Raw genomic sequence first — 22126 nt, 5'->3', positions numbered from 1 at the left:
AGGTTGGCTCCTGGCACCCTGGAGCTGAGTCAGCTAACTTTAGCTGCACAAGCTAACTAGCTAAATGCAGCTAACATTACCATTACTGGCAGTTGGCTACTTTTAGCAACAAGTCATCTGGAAACTCTGTAAAATACCTCAGTATCTGTCTGTCTCTGAGGCTGTGTTCAGTCTCGGTCCCGGCCACGTTCCGTTACACGCTACCAGCAGCTACATTAGCAGTTAGCGGAGTTGAGGCAGAGCAGCCAGAAGATGTCAGAAGGAAAACCATAAAATATATTCTCCTTAAAATATGATCCAGTTTCACCAGAATCACTAATAAAGATGTGTTTTTGTCCAGGTGATAAAGTGTTTGTGTACAGAGAGCCATGCTGTTGCTAGCTGGCTAACTAATGAAGCTTGACTCTGTATTGCTAAAAGCTGAAGATAGTTTGATTGATGGGTGGATGTCATGATATTATTGGTTTAAATTGGTTGGATCACGCTTATGTAACCACACACCACATTGTGTTGTACAGAAGGAAACATTATTGGATTTTTGTATTGTAATCTGAAGATCTGCCTTTGTATACATCGTTAAAGGTGATAGGCTACTGGTGACTGGGGGTGTAATCTTAAAGGATTATGGCATTTTTTCGTTTGATCTGGAGTTTAAGCTTTGCTCAATGTGAAATTATGCAAACTAAATAAAAACTGTGAAATTTAAAAATTGTCTTTTGAATTTTTATTCAAAGGATTTACATAACATTAAAGCACATGGTAGATTGTGTGAACTTACAAAAGAGCTGCATGATCTGATGTGACAGTATCAACGTGGCTTCTCTCGGTTCAAACAGAGAAGGCGTTCAAAAATAAGCGTCCAATACAACACTTCCCCTTATTCCCCCCGCCCCCGAAAAGAAGAAAACGCATAAAAGCAAACACATTAACACACACACACACGCACGCACGAAAAACAATTTCGACCACTAAATAATGTGATAAGACTAGCCTTTAAAATAAAGCCTCAATTTCCCAGCTGGTTTGGATTTCGCTCCAAAACATTTGGTACCTCACAACTAGAAACTACACTTTCTACTCAACAGGTAGTGATTTCTCTGTACATGAGGGTTTCTGCAGACGCCTCTCCCCCTCCTCCCTGTCCCGTCTGATAACCTTTACCCTGGGGCGGGGTCAGAGGTCACCCGGCGAGCGTGGGGCCTGGTAAGGAGCCGCTGTGTTCAGGTTCGGGGGGGTAAAGGCCTCGTCATGAAAACTGGATCTGTTGTACAGTGGGAATCTGCAACAGAGGGAGGGAGTTTAGTTAGAGATGGCTACAAATGGAACCGCTGAGTTGCTGCCGCCTCGGTGGGTAGCTTACCTGTTGATATGAGGTGGTGTACACCATGACGTTCTGCTGCTGACCATCTGCTGTAATGATCCCAGCCGGCAGGGGATTTGCTGATGAGGGGAGAAAAGCAGATTTTTATGAGACTGAACTGAAACATAAATAGCAGATTGGGAACAAATTAATGTAAACAAGACTACTTACAGAAGCTGTCGTCTGTAAGCTCGTCTCCGAGGCTTTCTCCCACTGACACCCCTGGGATCCCCTTCTCCCCCTTCATGGCCTGGAAAAAAAACACCATACATGCAGAAAACGTCACAAATGTGAGCGCAGCAACATCTGGAACTAAACAAGTATGTCATAGTGTAAACTGGAAATGAGCTTAATCCATGTTCAGGTCTTTGCAGTCACATGTAGAAACCCTGAAATCAGATGATGCTACACAGAGACGCTGAAATCCAGAACAGATCGGGTTGCAACAGAAACCAGTTTTGGTATAGGAATTTATCCACTGTGCTATTTGAGATAGAAGAAATATTGACTTTGGAAGAGGAGCTGGACCCAGTGTCTCTCATTTTAGGCCTCCCAAGCAGTGAGAACTTGTGTGATTGTGCCCTTACACTCAAAAACTGACCAACTCTAGAATGTTTGGGAACCCGACCTGAAATCTCTGCAGTAATGCTGCAGACACTCATCATTGTAACCTCTGCTGTTGTGTGTATGAATCGGAGCCATTGTTAATAAATAATAAAATGAATAAATATATTTTAAGCTGTGACTCTACTGCTATTCTCACTGAACACGCTCCAGTTGCTGCGTGCTCTGTGTGTCGCCAGCTTTACACCCAGCCGGGCTGCTTTAAACCTCAACAGGCTGAATGGAAATGTTAGCTGGCAGACAGACTAAATGGGCTGGTTATGATTATTGTTTATTTGGTAAAACCTTTGTACTGCATTGTGTAATCATGCAGCTGTTTACATTTAGATTTTTGGACCAGACTTGACCAACACTGGGGGACTGGAATCAATCTGGTTCTACCTCATCTAAACCTGCTCTAATGAAAAGGTGTTTTTACCTGAGAATACAAACATGACAGAAAGGTCAGTTTGAGGTTATGTAAATTAATGTAACAGGCTAATTATATTGCAGTCTGTGTTCCTACGGTCAACTGGACCTCAGTTTTGTATCTCACCTCTCGGAACTTCTGCAGGTAAAGCTTCAGCGGCTCCACGTACATGTCGAAACCCAGCGTGGACATGGCGAACAGGATGTCCTCGCCGTTGATGGTCTTCCTCTTCTCCTGGTGGCAGCGCTCGCTCGCCTCCGACGTGATGAAGCTGATGAACTCGCTCACGCACTCCTGCACGCACTCCTTGGCGTCCTTTGCAATCTGCAGAGAACAGGGACGTAATCGGAATGATCATTTGTAGCGTGATAACCGAGCTGTGATGTTATTGATAATAAAACAGAGTATTCCTGCACCCCTCCTCTCCCTCACTAACCTTTCCAGTCTGAGGAACGGCGTTCTTCATGATGCGAGCCACATTGGCGATAGGAAGATAGATGTCCTGCTCCCTGAAGTTCTCCTTGATGCTGCCGTCGTCGTGGTCATTCAGACTCTCATCTGCATCGTCTGCAGTAAGACAAACATAACAGGGTCAGCTCTTTGTGACCTGGGCTGAAACGTGACACTGATGGCTGTCCTACTCACCGTCTTGAGACTGGAGGACGTAGTGACCGGATGCCATGTACTCTCCGGTGATGCCCAGCTGGGAGGCGTCGGTGGTCGAACTGTCTCCGTCCATCTGCAACACAAACACACACCGTCTCATTAAAGTCTAAAGCTATAGCAACAAACCTGCAGAGTGTGAAATGTACATGTCTGAGTTTAATCCAGTGCTGTATCTTTACTGTATTCATTTTATAAGCAAACATTTGAGCTTCAACATTAGATGTAAACTTGCTCTGGCTACAGTAATCATTTAAGAGAAGCTCTGGCTTTTGCGCTCATGTTCTGGCTATGTCTGTTCACATAGTAGCAATATCAAAATAAACCCTAAACCGATGATATATATATATATATATATGTATATATAAAGTATGTATGCATCATCCATTAGTGGATTCACTTCACTTATCTGTGCTTTGAGCAATGATCTAATGGCAGCTGTTCCTGATCAATGCAAGAAATTAAAGGCAGAATATGCGCAGCACTGGAGCTTATTGTTACAGCTGTATTTTCTTCATTGCCTGCTGGGAAAACTCCAATCTAGGGCTACAACTTACAATTATTTGTCAGAAAACTGTGAAAAATATTGATCACCATTTCCCAAAGCCCAGGGTGACGTCCTCAAATGTCTTGTCTTTTGTCCACAACCCAAAGATCTTCAGTTTACTGTCATAGAGGACTAAAGAAACCAGAAAATATTCATATTTGAGAAACTGAAATCAGAGAATTTGGACATTTGTTCTTATTAAAAATGACTCAAAATGATTAATCAAAATAGTGAATTATTCAACTCATCTTTGCAGCTCTATTCTAAGCCAATCAGTATCACTTCATTGCACAGCAGTTTTCAGCTTCTCAGTGCAGGGATTTGTTCTTTTAGTGAGCTGCGTATCTACACAGAACAATTGGCTCTGGGAAATGTTAAGGTTTTTCCCCACTACTGTCTTTTTAAGCTACATACAACCCTATAAACACAGCTGGGACTGATGTCCCACTCTGCATGCCTGATAAACATGCATACGCTTTGGCCATTCATGCAGCCTTGATTAAAAGGTGCTTCAGCTACTACAAACACAGAAAAGGTGCATAAGGTTTCCACTGAATTTGTCTTTGGTAAATCAATTATTTATACAAAAAGGTGCAATATGTCTCAGTCCCACGACCATTTTAGTAGTGATCATGATAGCCTTAAATATGACCTTTCAGATTCAGCTGCCCTGATAATCTTACCCTAACCAACACACAGTGGTGTAGTGCAGGGTATACAGAGGTATAGAGTGTACCCACTTTGCCCCTCTGATGCATATTATTCAGTATTGTTCTGCGACCTGAATTGTTTTCCATAGGATGGCTAGTTATTCCAATTTTCATCAGTGGATGGAAAAGGGAATACTACTCAAAATGCAGAATTCTGCAGTTGTCTCCCCCGTCTCTGGGTATTCTCTCTGTATTGACTGAAAATCTGCACCTCTTCCATGGCTAATCCCATAATGATCCTTGCTCCGTGAAGTGATAATGTGCAAATACCACTGGCCCATGTTTGTGTGAGCTAAATATGTTAAGAGTAGTCTTACACGTCACTGCTTATAACACAGGCTGTTTATCCTTTGCTGGACGGACCACTTTAAATTTCGGTCACTGATTTCGGTGTAACACCATAAGGACTTCTGGGTGTTTTTTGGAGCATTATTTCCACACCATATCCATAGCAAAAATTTTAACAATTTATTGTATATGTCCACAAGCAGCTGTAGGTTATACTCTAAAACTCTCAATTTCAAGTTAACCAAATTGTTAAAAATGAACCAAATGTTTTTTTCTTTGTCTATGCGCGCTCATGTAAGGAACGTTTCTATTAATCAGCTCAGTGGTTCTGTTAGTTTTTACATTTAGGTTATTATTTAAGATCTAAACTTTGAAGACCTGATGACAATTATTATTATTATTATACAAAGCCTTCACTCTGTGATCTGAAAACTTTAAAATATATAATATACTAATATACGTATATCAGGGAAACTCATCTCTGATGTAACATTCACAGGAAATACTGTGCTCAAACCTCGTTTCACACACAGTTCCTGCAGTTACTGTGTTCACCAATTACAGTTGATCAGTTTTGCTTTACTGTTACCGTTGTGCATTGAATATAATATGAAATATCCATAAAATATGTCACTTAGTCTCCTCAGTAAAAGGGTCCCTTGAGGAAAGCGGTTGGAACCACTGCATTAGCTCACGGACTGAAAAAGCGGCTCTGTGCCAGATGTTGCCTTCAGGTCATTATCTTTTTATGTTTCCATTTAAAAAAAAAAATACCAGCTAGCCTAGCTGTGCAGCCTCTTTTAGAGGACGGACATATTTTCAGAGGTGGAAAACCGAAGGGTGCCCCCCCCCTCCCCTCCATTCCCTCCCTTTGTTTTACCCGCAGTTGAAATGATAAAATGTGTTTACTGCCTACGTTGAGAGGAGAAATGTAGAATGTGGCATTGCACTAGAGACCGTGAGCTAGTGTGGTTAGCACAGTAACTTAACGGAAAACCGTGTTACTTAGCCAGCTGTGAGCCCGCGGTGAGGTCAGTTTACATTAGCCACATGCTAAATGCGTTGATCTGTGTTTAGCTATCGTATGCTAACTAGCGGCTATCAATCGCGGGTATGTGAGATATTAGCTAGCGTTAGCTAACGTTAACACACAAACTGAGTTAGCTTGCTAGTTCGCTGGTCTTATTGAAATACTGACTTCAGGTTAATGAAGCGAGGCTGTCCAGCGGGCTTTTACCTTCTGTAGTTAACCTATTCAGGTACATAGTGTCCCTTGAATACATTTTCATTGTAAATCCACTGCAACTCGCGCCTGCAGACACTGCGTCGGCCTGTTCTTTGTCGAACAGAGCAGAGCAAGACGTGGCCGGGGCCGAAATGTTAAATAGTCATTTTTAAAGTTTCGCCCGCTGGATACTTCCTGATGAGCAGCCCTCATTCACTCAGACAACAAATAAAAAATCAGACAGAGACGGACATTTCCATTCGAGCTAACGAGAAATCGGTTAGCAATCATTGGCCGGAGCCAGGCACAAACCTGCAATGAAGCCCTGGTTGGTTACCTTCCTGAGACGGCTGTTTGGTTGGACAGAAAATGGCTGCGAAAGGACCAGTCCCAGCGCGGAGCCGCAGCTGCACTACCTCCTCTGGCCGGCAGAGGGCCATGCTGCGTTCAGGGACGCCACTCAAGCTCCTACTTCACAGGTTTAAGGTAAATTCAGCAGTGAACTGTGAAATTGTGTGGTCTATTGACCGTGGTAGATGATTTTAAGTCTTTTCAAATGCGTATTTAGAACCGCTAGTTCAATAATAAAGGTTAAGCACATTCTGTGCATTCTGACACGAATTAACGAGGGAGAAAAACACACCAGGCGCTTCCGGGGTAACATCGTTTGGTCGTAATCGCAGAGCATGACCATGACTCCTACATTTATGGCAGCACTGGAACTCATCTCTTGTAGCCTAACAGGTTTCCCGCACATGATTCACTTTCCCTCTGCTTTCCTTTCAAGAGAACTGCTCAAGTTGTTTTCCACAAATGTTTCTGTAGAAACAGGAACATTTCAGGCCCCTGAAGTACCGCACCGAAGGACCACATACCAGCAGAAAGCCTGTTTAGGTATAAAAAGAGCCTCTTAAGGTCAATGAAGCGAGTAATGTGTAGAAAACTGTTCAGAGAAATGCTAACATTTCACCACAGTCACACTTTGACAAAACTAAGGTAGGCTGTGTTATCCTGAACAGCTTTTCCTGCCAACAGACGTCACAGTTTATTGGCAGGTGTATTGCACTATGGGTTTCAGATAGTTTAATATGTTTATTTGCAGTGCTTTCAGTGGTAGAGGGTGTTTATGAACCTGTTTACCGACACTCCCCAAGGGCAGCTGTTTAGTGGACATATAAAAGCAGCTTGATATTCAGGGTTTCACCACAAGGTGTCGCCTTGTTACCGTGAAACTAATACAGGGTACTTTCTGAGTAATAAGGCTTTCTTGCAGACTTATTTACATACAAAAGTATTTATATAAACTACACATCACACTTATTCATAGATTCTCAGCATTATTATTATTATTTATTACACTGCTCTCATATATTGTACTATTATTACGACCTGTGTCTCAGCATTTTAATAATTTCTCTGAAGAAAACTAAATGAAATAGTTTAGGTATTTAAGTTTAAGTATTATTTAAGATCTAAACTTTGAAGGCTTGAACACAAGCATATCATTATTATTCACAGAGCTTTCACCCACATTTTACACAAAATGCCTGCAGTTATTTCTTTCATTGTTTGGGTTTATCAATGTTAGTTTTGCTTTACTGTTACTGTAATACATTGAATATAATATGAAATATCCATAAAATATGTCACTAAGTCGGGTCATCCCTTAAGAAAAAAGGTTGGGAACAACTGGTATAATGCACACATTCTTACATACTCCTTATTCTTATATTTTATTTCTCTTATAATTTCTCTTTGTTTAGCAATTTAAGCAACGGTACTGTAACCCACTTAATCAATAAAGTATTTCTGATTCTCATTCTGAATAGTTTTTCAACCAAAAGGTATTAACCTTAAGTGATTTCTGTCAGTTATTTGATTGGATTCCACACCATGACACTGTGATTATGCTTTTACTTTTTACAACCTGTAACGTTGAATAAAGTATTTTGTATTCTGGCAGGAAACACAAAAACAAAACTTCTTTGCAATTTGTTCGTATAAAAAAAAAGACTGAGTTTTGACATTCATTTTTACAGGTCTCATCCAAATAGTATTGACATTCCAAACTCCCTGCGAGTTGATGCCTCCAGTGTAAGAAAGAGCCCAGGGGCCAAAGTCCTTCCTCACTGAGGCTGTTTGTGGGTCTGCGATTGTAGGACAGAGGCAGGGTAGAGGAAGACGAGGCAGAAGCAGAGGAAGGATCTCAGTATCTGGACTTGTAGCGGTGAATCATGGATCCGCCGACCGGGCCGTCCCTGGGGCTTTATGACTATGACCTGCTGGTTATTGGAGGGGGGTCAGGAGGCCTGGCTGTGGCAAAGGTCAGCTCCACTCTTACTCAGCTCTGCAGTTAGTCGTAGAGTATTTACAGTACATGGATTTGTTTCCTGCAGTTCAAGCTGTCTTTGCTCTCTGCTTTTCTTTTGTTCTTTTTTGAAGCTTTTAGAGAAAAAGCAAGCAGAAAACAGGGCTTGAAGAATGTATAAATCCATGTATTCTTTATGAGACTGCTCAATTAATTGAAATTTGATCATGATTACGATTTTGGGGCCAAACGATCTCAAAACTAATAAAATCAACATTGTATAGAAAAAAGCTGTGTCCGTATTCAGGGATTGGGACACAGCCACAGTCTGAGTATTATGTGCATGCGTATTTCCGCCCCTCCCCCACAGCATGCACTGTACGTTGTTTTCGTTGGAATAGGTAATGGTAACAGTAACAGGTAATTCAAATGTTGTGGCAGTGCACTAAAATTGGAGAACACAAATTGTTTTTCTATGGCTTATCTTTTGTGTGTTATTTTATTTAATTTAACTTTTTGTAGAGATTGCAAGAGTGCACTATGACTGTCAATGTAAAAAGGAGACTTACAAATGTTTATGGTATGGTATCGATCAGCACAGACGCAGTATTAGAGACATAGCAAAGGCAGAATCTGTGTACAGTTCTTTGCCCCCACAATGATTTTTTTTATCTGTTGCATTGCAGTGTTATCATGAGTCCGATTCTGATCAGGCACAAAGCAACACAAACAGCACATCATAAAAGCTTGTCCCAGGTGAAAGGTGAACAGACTTTGTCATTGGCTACAGCCCGAGCTGAATTGATTAGCCAATCGACAGAAAATCAATCGACCACTTTTTGAGAGAGGAAAAAATGTGCTTGTTCCAGCCTCTCAAAGATCAATGTTTTACCATTATTTCTTAATGTTTTCTATATGAAATAACAGGTGTATGTTCATCAATTCTATTTTTTTTTTTTTTTTGGTTGAGGAAATCAATTGTGTTGTGAAAAAACTAATATAAATATACCTTTTTGTAAACTTTTGTTGGGGAAAAAGTTAGTGAAGCCTGAGCGACATTGCTTAAAATGAGCAGGTAAATACAATCAGGTGGCACCACATTGTTGGCTAAATGAACCCATGAAATGAGAGGCGGCTCTAATTGAAACGTATCAAACCAGAACTTTGTACCAAAGTACAGAACCCATACAGGTCAATAATGCAGAGAGTACGGCTAAATTAAATAAAAATAAAAAACTATAATTTCCACATTAAAATTCTTAAAAAGTCATCTACTCCATCTGCCTCATTAAAACTTCCAGAATCTATGAATATGCAAATGTTGTTCCTGGAAATTGATTAAAATGACCAAATATCCTTGAAATAATCAATGTTGTCCTGGAACATTTTAATTGTATTTTAGCCTAAGTGGTGGGCAAATTATTGTTAATGATTGGAGGGCGGAAAAACATTATGAGAAAGGCCGAGCCCGCTGCGTCCCTTAAACGATGACCACTGTTTGTGAAGTTCTTCCAAACTATTTGTGATGTCACAAATCATGCTGGTAGGCCCCGCCCCTTAAAATCAGACATTCAATGAGCTCAGAGAAACTTTCCACTTTCAGCAGATGAATGTGAAAACATCCTTCTAGAGTCAAACTCTGCACAGACAGTATTCAAACAGCACACTGTAGGAACAAGAAGAAGCACTGATTTTTGAACAGAAGGGGATTTTAGAAGTCGGCCTATCAGATATCTGTTTTAAAAACTCTCCATTTATTTGCATTTGTACTTTCTGAGGTTTAAAGTTTCCCGGCGTGCATCCAGCTGTAACCCCAGCTTCACTCCCAGTATAGAGGACACTCCACTAACTCATAATTACTGCTAATCTGGTCAACAAATTCACACTTTGCCAAAGCACAGCTCAGATAATTATCATATTAATGGGCTTTATGGTAATGGGATGATCTGTGAGCAGCTCCAGAGGAAAGTGGGAATGAGATGAAGGGGCAGGAGCTGGGATTGTCGAGAAGGACAAATGCTTAACCCGTTTAAATATTTAATTTCTCTGTCTCTCCCATTTGCGGTCTCTGACTCTGTCGGCCTCATTTATGCTGTTTTTCTTCCTCTCACTCCTTCAGGAAGCGGCAGAGTTGATGAAAAAGGTTCTGATCCTTGACCTTACGGCTCCCTCTGCAAGAGGCACTGAGAGGGGTGAGTGTTTAACTCTCAGTCTGAAGAGCTGTGGTGATTATGAATCATTTCTCTTCTGGAGTTTTGTAGATACATTAGCTATCATACACTCTCTTCCTACTGTACTGTTGCTTTAAATGCAACAATTTCTTTATTAAAATGAGAAATTCTCCCCTTTGCTGCCATGTCACGTCTTATCTTTTGTCTTCTTTTTTCACTTTTCTTCTCCCCCTCTCTGCTTCCTTCCTTTCCTTTAACTTCAAATCTTTTCCTCTCTGGCCTTTCTTATCATCTCTTTCCTTTCTTCCAGTGCTGGGCGGTTCCAGTCTCAACTTGGACAGCATCAGGAAATTTCTACAACAGGCCTCTCTACTGGGAGAAGCTATTCAGGACTCTCAGAAATATGGCTGGAGAATGAAAGAGCCTGGTAATTAAAAAAAGACCATTAAAATGAACTGTGTGACAGCTGATGCTTTAAATGAATTGAGAACAGGACTATTATGTTTGCTTTACGTCAGCGTCTCATGGCTGGGGGGAGCTGGCGGGGGCTGTGCAGGAGCAGATGAAGACTCGCAGTTTGGAGCTGAAGAAGGAGCTGAAGAAGTGCGGAGTCTTTTACCTCAATGCCCGTGGAGAGATAGTGGCGCCCCACACAGTGGAGGTAAACACCTATGAAGAAGTATGATAGGGTTTGTGATGGAAGTCTAGTGACTTTGCAATTATATGGTCAGGGTTTGTCACACTTTTTTTGTTTTTTTTAAAGATTTTTGGGGGGCTTTTTATGCCTTTATTTGATAGGACAGTTGAAGATAGACAGGAAAGGGGGTACAGAGAGATGGGGGGAGGATATACCGCAAAAGGCCGCAGAGCTAAACGCATTCTTTGAGGCTAAGGGAGCTGTTAGTTAAAAGCAGTAACTACATATTCGGTCAACATCTAGTTAATACCAAAGTCTGACTTGTTGGCATTTATAAATGTATAATTCCAAAGAAAACAGCATGTTAATGTGCAGTTAAAACAAAACACAGCTAAAAACCGGTCCACTTGGGTGCCCGCTGCTCCCCCATGTACCGGGGGCTGCGTCCTTGTTGCAGCGGCCCAAGGGTGTCATCCCCTCTCTCTGCCCCCTTTCCTGCCTATCTTCAGCTGTCACCATCAATTAAAGGCAATAAAAGCCCAAAAATACGTAAAAAAAAACAAGCCAAATCCTGTTAAAGCTAGCTATTGATTACCAAGGGTAGCCTTGACTGGAGCCTCCTAACTGTTAAATAAATTGCTAAATATATCAATTTTGGTGAACTAAATCCTTGGTGATTTAGTTTGTACATTAATTTCTGGTATTAATTCCAAGGTGATTATTATTAGTATCATTAAAAACAATAACGTTAGATGGAAAGCTAAAAGAACACATTTTGTTTGCTAGTACTGTGTTTTCACCGGTTTATGGTACATAAGTACAAAAAGACATCATTTCAGTTTACCCAGTCTGTTGAAAATGTTCAACCCTTTTTCTCAACTTCAGCTCTTCTGGAGTTGCTGCTCTCTGCCTTTGTAGGGCAGCCCAAGAACATTTTCATACTGGCACAATGCTGGCACTTTCTAACCCTGGCTGTAACCTACGACAGGGTTCAGCAACCGGCACTATAAAGAAAGAAATCTGTCTGGAGCTGCAAAACATATTCAAGCTGTATAATACTAATTTCTTGCTGCAGATCAAGCATATCGTTAAGCCAGCAGCGTTGCTGGTGGGAGCAAACTAATCTGTCCACGCACTATTAAATTCTCTATCTTCCTCCAAGACTTTTCTATTTTTAGATTTGGAATCCCAAGAAAGATTGGAGACTCTTTCCAGAATATAGATGAAGATTTCGGATCCTGCAGTTTGACCTTCTCACTTGCCCTCCTATGCTCTAATTAGTTTGGAGCCATAACTAGTAAGAGACTGGGAGGAGTTAGGGAGAAACAAAGGGGAGCCCAATGTGCTGGGGCTGGATCCTTGCCGCAGCAGCCAGTGTTCGGTTCCGGCCTGCAACCTTTTAATACATGTCATCCCCCCTCTCCCCTCCCCATTTCCTGTCTGTCTTAATCTATCCCTATCAAACAGAGGTGTAAAAAGCCCCTGCCAAAAAAAACCCCAGATAAAACCCAATATAGTGTGAGAGGCTTAATTAAACACTAATTTTAAGGATTTCTTATGAAACACACAAAAAAGTCACACCAGCCACTGAGCCCTAAATCTTGATTGACTCTGTATTTCTAGAGAGGAGCTGAGAGTTTTCCTAATCACGTCATTACATAAGACTTCAGCTTGATTTAAGGGTTTACGGCAAAGCTGAACCACATGTCTAAACTGTGTCACTCTTTATGACAATGTAAATGACAGAGTGTGAACACAGTTACTGAGGGGAAAATAAAGCACAGCATGGCCTTATCATGCTGATAATGATGTCTAGTGTTGAAATATTGATATCAATATGTGGAATCTGATGCTTGTAGTATTGATTTAAAACCTATGCTGTATGGTGAGACTCTAGTTTTCAGCAGCAGTGTTTTCTCTTATTTTTGTTCAACCAGGTGACCGACATGAACGGGAGGAAGAGGCGTCTGACAGCAGAGACCCTGGTCATCGCTACAGGGGACAGACCTCAGTATCCGGGTATACCTGGAGACAGAGAGTACTGCCTAACCAGGTCAGCCAGGCACTCAGACATTAGCTTCAAACCACAGTCTAAATATAATTATACTGCCTCACAGAACCTCTGAAGTCCCCTCTCCCTCTCTCACCTCCCAGTGAGGATCTCCTCTCCCTGCCTCAGCCCCCTGGTCGGACCCTTGTGGTAGGCGGGTCTGCAGAGGGGTTGGAGTGCGCCGGCTTCCTGTTTGGCCTGCGACTGCCGGTCACTGTCATGCTGCAACCCGACCTGCTGCCGGGGTTCGATCAGAAAATGGCACAGAAGATAGAGAACCACCTGTTAGTTAGTGGAGTGGACATCCTTTATCACAGCTCACTCACCAAGGTACTGAGTGAGAGAAAGACAGGGATTTTGTCGCTCACATTAGAATGACTAGAACATTTAAATGTTATCATGCTTGTGTGTGTGTGTGTGTGTGTGTGTGTGTGTGTGTGTGTGTGTGTGTGTGTGTGTTAGGTGGAGCAGACTGAAGCCTGCAGTCAGGATGCCATTTCAGGTATGGCTGTCAAAAGCTCAGGTTTATAATAGAAAAAGGATATCCAGATGAAAAAGTAGCGTGATAAAAGTACTTAAGAGGCTGAACAAGTGTCTAGGAGAAGCTACAGTGAAACAATTCTTATTTTCAGATTATTTCATTTAAGATTTGATTGATATTTGATGTAAGATGTGTATTGTATGAGTTGTTAACAGTTTTACCAAAAATACTTTTCCCTTTAAGCTTCTAAGACAGTTTTATTTCAATAACTTTTTTTGAGGTCCAAAGAGGTGAAACTTTACAAAAAAAGCAAAATATTAAAGAAAAGTAAAAAAACTTGCAGAGCTTTGCTTTTCCTCCCTCAGATTCACTGGAGGGTGCAATAACAGAGACTGAATAACAGAGAGAAATCTCTATTAAAGATGCAAACTACTCCGAGACATTCTACTTCCACTCAGTGCCATTAACAATAGCGTCTTGGATTTTAAAACATAACTATTTTTAAATGTAATATAGCTTCAGTAAAGAATTAGAACAATCAGATATAATAAATAATGTTTATTGCACTTGGGTGAGAATAGTCACAATGCAGCTTTTCGGCTACTTACACCTGGCCAAGAAAGCCTTTATGAAGTCAGGTGATGTAGTATAAATAGTGAAGTCCACATGAGGAGAAAGTCAAGGACTGGGGATGGTGTTCCTTGTGAAACCAAAAGTCAATCTCAGTTTGGTTAGGTTTACACACCAAAACTAGGAAAAGATCAGGGTTTGGGTTAAAATAATAAGTCAACGTTGACTTGTTGACCTGGGTGCAAATAGCATTGTTGGCTACTGACACCTGGGTGCTAATAGCATCTGCCCATATAACACTATACACTCTATATGTGATATTGTCAAACAGTTTTACGTTGGCATTTGCAAGAATCCACCTAACCTGAACAAAAACAACCAATCAGTGCCAGCCTCCAACCCAAAGGGTCTTTCTATCTTTCTGGTCTCTGATTGGTTGTTTTCATCCAGGCCCGGTGGATTCTTGCAAATACCATTAGGGGCACTAGGAGGATCCAGAGGAACCGGATTCTTTCACAGAGTATCCATCTCATGTTCTACTGTCAGGATATAGTGAAAGTTTCAGCAAATATGTTGAAAGTTACTTTTTATAAAAGTTACCTACTGCAGCTTTAAGGTCTGTGACTGGCATCCCTATATACTACTTGACTATTACTACTTAAATTACAAGATAAATTCAGATTTGTATGTTAAACTGGAAGCTAAATATTGCATTATCTTTTGTTCTTACTTTAATTAGGTGACTCTGCAACTAAACGACAGCAGGTTTCTCAGGGGAGACTTCGAGTGACCATCATCTCCAAGGAGGGCCAAACAACACAAGAAGACTTTGATACAGTACACCATCTATGTCCAATCAATCTTTTCTGTTTCTCGCCAGCATTTTTCCTGTAGAAAGCAGCCTGGTTGTTAGATTAATGACCACGCATTTGTGTGCAGGTGCTGATCACCGCTGGGAGAAAAGCCCTCACCAGCGACATTGGCCTGGAGCGTGTTGGTGTGCAGTGCAGCCAGGAGTGAGTTTAGTCTGTCAACATTCATTTTGGCTTCAGTCTGTGCGCGACAGCTAATGTTTAACAATCGTGTGTGTTTGTATGTGTGTGCAGCACCGGCAGGATCCTAGTGAACGAGAGGGACCAGACCAGTGTCGATCATATCTACGCCATCGGATCAGTGCAGCATGGACGCCCATCTGCTACAGGCCTCTCAGTGCATGCTGGGACACTGCTGGCCCGTCGACTCTACAGAGAAGACAGCATCTTGGTACACACGGTTTGGAAATAGTTACACCGATTGTTCCATTAACGATAATCTTTACATGCCTATTGATTTATCAGTCCTATAGGGTGTTCATTTTTGATTCTGTCTGTTTAAAAGCTTGTGCGTGAACTGAGTGTTGCATATTGATTGGAGCTAATATCATTTATCATCCACAGTGTGATTACACCAATGTGCCCACTGTTGTGCTCACTCCTCTGGAATATGCTGCCTGTGGTCTGTCTGAGGAGAAAGCCAATCTAACATTTGGAGAAGACAGCGTGGAGGTACACACACAAACACTCAAGCATGCATACTCCAACAAACAAGAGTCCTGATCTTGTAGCATGATCTAAAATCTAAATGTCTGCCCTTTTGCAGGTGTATCACAGCTACTACTGGCCCCAGGAGTGGGAGCTTCCTGCCAGGAATAAGAACTCCTGCTATGTTAAAGTCATCTGCCACATCCCCGACCATGTATGATTCTTTTTAAAGCAGCACTGATCAATATTTTTATATGAACAATAGATCAAATAACTATATGATGTCAAAAGTGTTGCTTATAGTGACAAACAATTATCACCAGATTTGCAGATTGACAGCCCGTAACTTCTCTCTTGCCGCTCTCATCTCATCTCATTTTCAGAGGCAGCAGGCAGCTATTTTCAATGAAAAAAGCTCTAAAATAATAGTTTTAATCCCACTGTTGCCCACCTGCCCAGCATCAAACAGGGCTGGACAAACACAAACAACAACTCCACAAATTATAGCCTTGAAGCTTTTTGTTCACCCCTGCTCTCCTTGTCTAACCAGTAGTGTGGTATCTGTGCTTACGAACTATAGTTCTAGTTTTCTTTTAGCTTTAGTTAGTTATCTTCCTGAAGTCAGCATTTAAAGGTCCAGTGTGTAACATATCCTGTGTATAATCACCTGAAGATAACAGCCCAGAACAGACAAACCAAACACTGACTCCAGAGTTTGTCCCACACGATTAGTTGGAGAGCAGTATCGATTTGGTTTCAACCTGCAACTTCACCACTAGATGCCACTAAATCCTACACACTGGTCCTTTAACTGCACATTGTAAGAATTGATTCATCATACAGTATTTTCTAACATATATTATAATATAATATTGCTGTCCAAACAAACAGAAGCCCCCCACACACCTTCATAAGTGTGATATGCACCTCAGCAATAAAATAAAGAGATTTTCTTTTTGCTTTACCCCTGGGGATATTTAGTCATAACAACAAGTTATCCAATAGCTCACACCTCATTAATCCACCCACCGCTTGTTATATTTTTAGCTCTTTCCACAATTGAGTTGGCACCACTCAGAAAGCATCTCTGCCAAGCTGGTGATAACCCTGTTAATATCAATGTTCTCTTCTCATTTACACTGGTGATCTGTGTGTAAATTATACTGTGATCTCTCAAACATGTTTTAATTGGGCTTTATTCCCGGTCTGGTGATGGGCTAATGATTGAAATACACTGGTCATCATTACTGCTAAAGTAACTTTTAATATTAATTGTTAAAAAGTTTTTTCTAGTGTGTATAACTCTAGTTAGTCTGAAGACTCAGACTTCTTCAGACTAATAGTTCAGACTTAGGATTCTCTGTCTTGCACTCAAGGAGCTTGGGGACATGACCCCGGTGACTCAAATTCACATTCAAGCTTGAGAACTCATTAGACATGGTGACTGGAACTCGATCAAGACATGACCTTGGTGACTCAGATATGGCAAGACCACACAAGATTGTGGTGACTGGACTCAATTCAGGCATTGTGAGAGTGTTTCTTATATAGGAAAAAGACTCAGGCAAGTTCTTAGGTTCAGAATTAAAAGAGGACTAGGGACGAGATTTAGACATTATTTTTCTATCTCTGACTCACACTAAGTAACTGGGACATGACTGAAATTCACATTCAGCCTTAAGAACTTACTAGACACATGTTTAAGACATCACCTTACTGTCTCAGGTGGTATGTGGTATGGACAAGACTTTGACTCACACACTGAATCAATTCAGACATCAGGAGAGTGACTATGATATGGGAACTAGACTTGTTCAGGATATAAGGGATTAAGACTGAGGACTTGATTTAGATTTTTCTAACAAACACCTTAAGGAGCTTGAACTTAACTTGTTATAAGGATTACTTAAATTCACATTCAGGCTTGAGAACTTGCTAGACCTGACCACCGTGGGGATTAGAACTCACAAATGGAGGACTAAAACTCAATTAAGACATGACCATGGTGACACAGACTAACTCAGAAGAGCAACTACTGTATGTGAGGACAAGACAGTGTTGACTTTGACTCACATACTGAGGAACACTGCTGTAGTACTAGACAGGATCTTATGGATTTGGAGCCAGGCTCAGACTTGAGACGACCTGGGACATGATTAAGCCATACTTCCACTGAGTAAATATTGTTGCGTTTCCACCTTAAGTACCTGGAGCTTTTAGTCCCGGGAACTACTTTTCAAGGAACTAAAAGGTTCCTTCAGCTCGTTGTTGTCTGGGTTTCACAGCTGTCTAAAGAGTATAGTGGCACGCAAAAATCGCTTTTACGTGCCACTATAAAGCAACGACCATCATCAGTCCATCGTATGCTTCCTTCTGTAACTCTATCATGTTGATGACCACTAATTGGTTTGTGGCTGCAGATTGGTGGCTAAAATAAAATGCTGCAAGTACTCGACCAATCACAAATGCTCAACGCTGCAAGCTCCACACCCAAAGTTTCTGCACTTTTGGAAAGCACAAGCGTGGATTTTTTTTCTGGGGTAAAATTATATTCCCGGAACTTAATTTAACCTGGTACCTGCAGTGGAAATCCACTTCCAAAGGTTGTTAGTGCCTTCGGTGGAAACGCGGTTTATGACTCAGACAGGATCTTGGTGACTCAGATTTTGTTTACGTTTGAGAACACAGAAACTAGAACTCAACCTGGCAGGCACTTACACATTAGGGATTTGGGACTAGATATGACCTTAATGACCCACAACTGATGGAGGATATGATGTTGGCAAATCTGATTCAGGCATCAAATATGTACGACTCCAAGCGGACAGAACCTTGACTACTCAGACTCCAGTCTTAAGAGGTCTAACATGACATTGGAGCCTTTGACTTACACATCAAGAACTTAGAGCTCAGCCTTTGGTGGACCTAGTACAACACTGCTTTGTCTCAACAGGAGCGTGTGGTTGGTCTCCACGTCATGGGCCCCAATGCTGGAGACATCCTCCAAGGCTTCGTTGCAGCGATGAAATGCGGCCTTACTAAACAACAGCTGGACGCCACAGTGGGCATCCATCCCGGGTCAGCCCAGGTCAGCATCCTTTAATCCACACTACTTCATAAAAACACGGCTTTGATGGCTATTGAAGCACAAAATGACTACTTGCTGCTTTTGACACCTATTGATTTTCCCCCCTGGCAATGATATTAATTCACTGTCACCTCCTTGATGTGCTCTCACTCTCTGCTTTCAGGCACTGTGCTGAGAGGTCAGTTTTGAGATATTACCATGTTCAGTCCTTGAAAAAGCTCTGCTGTCTGGGGTCAATGCCAGACCAGCGGATTCAAATGAGCTTCCTGCTCTGAATGCTGCCTGTCTGAATTATTCATGGACAATATTTAATAAACCGCGTCGCTCGCAGTCCATCTCTGTGGAGACTGACCCCACAGTACATGAGCGGGTTAATACTTGGCATTTTCAAACTTGATTAATAAGACAATCAAAGGAGTGTTAAATAGAGGTCACTGGTCCTGGCAGCGTCAGCTAAGAAGGGGTTTGAGGATATTGTGTAATGGCTAACCACAGATCCCCTGCTGGACTGATTGATTAGGTAAATTGATCGCTCTGAGGGAAGGAGGATCCTGTAATTATGAACCTTTTATTGACGCTATGTTTCACAGGTTAGAGCTCAAAGATTTGATCTTAGATTTCAAATGTGTGTTTAGCATATGTTGTCATGGTTTCCTATCTAAGCTCAATTATATTGCTGTTTTTGCTGACTGATGTTACTGCAGTTTGGGAACAGACCTTTAGCTTATCAGTTGCCTTTTCTTGCTTTAAAGTTAGAGTTCCTCTTCAAACTGCTGACTGCCAAACCTCTTTTATAGCTGACAAAGGCTGCTAGATAGCAATCACCATACTATGGCATACACAGAAACCAGTTTGTAATTATGATTAAGTTACTTCAGATTGTAAAGCCAGTATGTGCAGAGTTGTGTGATTACAGCATCTTACAGACTACTCAGATCACTTCAGTCATCAAATGACTGTGTAATGTGAAATGTGTTGCTCGAAGTGAGGAGCCCACAGATAATTATTTGCCACTGCAGTTCTCCTCAGCTCTACCGAGCCTTTTAGCACATTTAAGCTCATTGTTTTGATTTTCTGGCCCATGACTCCGCTCTCATCAACCTGCTGCTGTGTTCAGTGAAGACGCTAAACCATAAACCCACTCCACGCTACCTTCCCAGCACCAAAAAGCAGACAGACAAAGTTGGCGACTAGCTGGTGAAGTACTGTAGAGCAGTAGTAGATAGTAATAGAGCGTTTTCTGGTAAATAATAATAGGAAAGCACACTTAAAACTGTCTTTCCACAGTTCTTTCAACAATCAGAAAAGCTGGTTTGGTCAAAATAAACTCACAGAGTTTCACAATTCACAGATTTAAAAAAAAAAGCTGCAAAATAGGTTGCTATGGCTGCCATGTAACGTTAGATAATCCTCGGGGACAAATGGACACAGTGCGTCCACTAACAGTGCTTGTTGTTGCCACTGAAAGGCTCAAATTGTTATTTTAGGTGTCTGACATTATGGAAAGGATCAGAGATAGACATTTTGTTTAACCAGAAACAGCAGTTATATAACTATCCATCGCCACCAGACTCCATAGACAAAAACAGTAATTTTACCTACAAATATTATATCATCATAACCTCATTCAAAGTGGACAGAAACACAATAAAACTAACCACAACCATCTCTGTTAGTCCACTGTTTCAACAATCACTGACTCTGGTTTGGTTGAAATAAACCTTTAATTCACTGATGTAGATGAGAATACAGTTGTTGCAGTCACTGTCCTCAGTTGTACATGGAGGGACTCACATGCACGTGCGGCCAGACTGGCTTTGTAAACAAACCAGTAGCAACTGTCAATGGTAGCAACACAGGCAGAGTGTGACGTCATTCTCTGCTCAGGACACCATGACTCCACTATCTCCTTATATAGCTTATAGTTGTTTGCTACATTAATGTTATCTTAATGTTTAAAATCTCATATATATATAACCTTTAAGTCATCAATTTTCCGTATCAAAAGTCTTGATTTGCTTTTATGTAGCAGAGGACAAAGTAAGAAATAACTTTTCTTTTTTTCTTTTGTTTGTTTTCTCCATGCAGGTGCTCAGCTCATTGACCCAAACCCAGCGTATGTCTGAGGCCTTGATGATGAGGGGAAACTGCTGAGGTTAGCCCCCTGCTGTCAGTCACAGTTGCCTATGGCAACGTTGTAAGACAGCAGGGAAGGGCTTTGCGGTCACCCTGAGTAGTGACGGCGGCAGGATGGTCAGCTGACCATCTGATGACATCTTCACCTGAATCCTGACAGACAGGCGGGCGAGGACTGATGCTCTGCTGCTGACACACTTCTTGTTTTGTGTGTTGTTTGTGTCTGCGCTGCTTTTTAGGTTTGTTTGCATTTTTTATGAATCGTTTGCTTCAAGCAGAACTTTGAAATATACAGTACCATTGATGCATTTTTATGACTCTCAACTTTAAGGAAGATAAGATACTCCCCGAGGTTCTGCCTCTGAAAGCCTCTGTAAGCTTTAATACAGCTGAGTTTTTAAAGGCTGCAGGAGAGTGATAAGACTCTGGGATTTGATGCATTTACATGGAGTGAAAGCTCAGGCTTATACTCTGTGTTTTTATTGCTGTGGCACAAGCCTCAGGGGTTTTACAGCCTTAATTTCATGTAATGAACTAGACGCGGATTATGGAATTACCCAAATTAATTGTGTTTATCGGCGAACGCACTGGCTTTAATTGATGCATATGGTGTCTTTATTGAGACATTAGGCCTGAGCTCCTGATGCACTGCCTTGTTTGCTTTTCCTCTTTTATATTCTCTCTCTGATTCTGCACCGCCGAGCACAGCGGCTGTCTTAAAACAACTGTTGAATATTCATGCAGATCATTAAGTGAAGTGTCCCATACAGATGAATGCAGGGACCTGAGTGCAGATATCTCTTGAAAGCATGCCGCTGACCCTCTAAGTTTTCCCCGCCACCTCAACTCTACACTCTGCATTCAAATCAGGAAATGTACATCTGCGAGCGTACAACATGGGTGTGCTTCATGCAAGGGCATCATTTTCATTCTCTTGGTGTCCTGCAGCTTGTCACGAGTACAGAGGTTCCCGTCCACTCCATGTTAATGCCCGTTTGTGCATTGTGCTGTCGCTTGCCGAACAATGCAGCGATTAGATGCAAATTTAAATAAAGGTTATCCTCCAGACCACCTTCTGATTCCCTCCCTGACAGACCTGCTCGGATAAGTAAGACAGATATCCTAATTAGAAAAAGTGCACAGGAGTGTCTCTTTTGGCGTGTGCCTGAAAATGCCATTAGAGCATAATTCGATCAAAGCAAAGCAGCTTCTGTGACTTTGTGCAGGTCCCACAGCAAGGTTAAGATGCTGCATAGAGGTCTATCTATTACTGCCTGCTTGTCTTGGGCAGTGTTCAGAGGTTTCACCTGACCCCTATGCAGTGTGTGCTGTCACACCA

General features: G+C 41.6%; 2 protein-coding genes across 6 annotated transcripts; one reads left to right on the top strand and one right to left on the bottom strand.

The window, feature by feature from the left end:
- Positions 1 to 709: 709 nt before the first annotated feature.
- On the bottom strand, positions 710 to 6245 carry nfyba (nuclear transcription factor Y, beta a). Of its 3 annotated transcripts, none has more exons than XM_051392571.1 (8): positions 6139 to 6245; positions 3651 to 3735; positions 3039 to 3132; positions 2830 to 2960; positions 2520 to 2717; positions 1532 to 1610; positions 1361 to 1440; positions 710 to 1279 (listed from the first exon to the last, which is right to left on the bottom strand). In XM_051392571.1, the coding sequence occupies exons 2-8, from the start codon at positions 3651 to 3653 to the stop codon at positions 1247 to 1249; spliced, it is 618 nt and encodes a 205-aa protein (XP_051248531.1). In that variant the 5' UTR covers positions 3654 to 3735; positions 6139 to 6245; the 3' UTR covers positions 710 to 1246. The 3 variants fall into 3 exon arrangements, with proteins under 3 accessions (XP_051248531.1, XP_051248532.1, XP_051248535.1); XM_051392572.1 differs by lacking the exon at positions 6139 to 6245 and adding an exon at positions 5839 to 5987; XM_051392575.1 differs by lacking the exon at positions 3651 to 3735 and having other exon boundaries at positions 6139 to 6237.
- Positions 6184 to 21859, top strand: LOC127358961 (thioredoxin reductase 1, cytoplasmic-like). Of its 3 annotated transcripts, none has more exons than XM_051392565.1 (15): positions 6184 to 6312; positions 7866 to 8150; positions 10254 to 10326; positions 10616 to 10732; positions 10824 to 10966; positions 12880 to 12995; positions 13097 to 13322; positions 13455 to 13494; positions 14783 to 14880; positions 14983 to 15059; positions 15150 to 15306; positions 15480 to 15587; positions 15682 to 15777; positions 18517 to 18651; positions 20740 to 21859. In XM_051392565.1, exons 2-15 carry the CDS (start codon positions 8061 to 8063, stop codon positions 20803 to 20805), a joined length of 1542 nt encoding a protein of 513 aa, XP_051248525.1. In that variant the 5' UTR covers positions 6184 to 6312; positions 7866 to 8060; the 3' UTR covers positions 20806 to 21859. The 3 variants fall into 3 exon arrangements, with proteins under 3 accessions (XP_051248525.1, XP_051248522.1, XP_051248523.1); XM_051392563.1 differs by lacking the exon at positions 6184 to 6312 and adding an exon at positions 6577 to 6720; XM_051392562.1 differs by lacking the exon at positions 7866 to 8150 and having other exon boundaries at positions 6190 to 6312.
- The last annotated feature ends 267 nt before the right edge of the window (positions 21860 to 22126 follow it).

This window comes from Dicentrarchus labrax, unplaced genomic scaffold, assembly GCF_905237075.1.
Source record: "Dicentrarchus labrax unplaced genomic scaffold, dlabrax2021, whole genome shotgun sequence".
NCBI lineage: Eukaryota > Metazoa > Chordata > Actinopteri > Moronidae > Dicentrarchus > Dicentrarchus labrax.
This window is presented reverse-complemented; position numbering and strand designations above follow the sequence as displayed.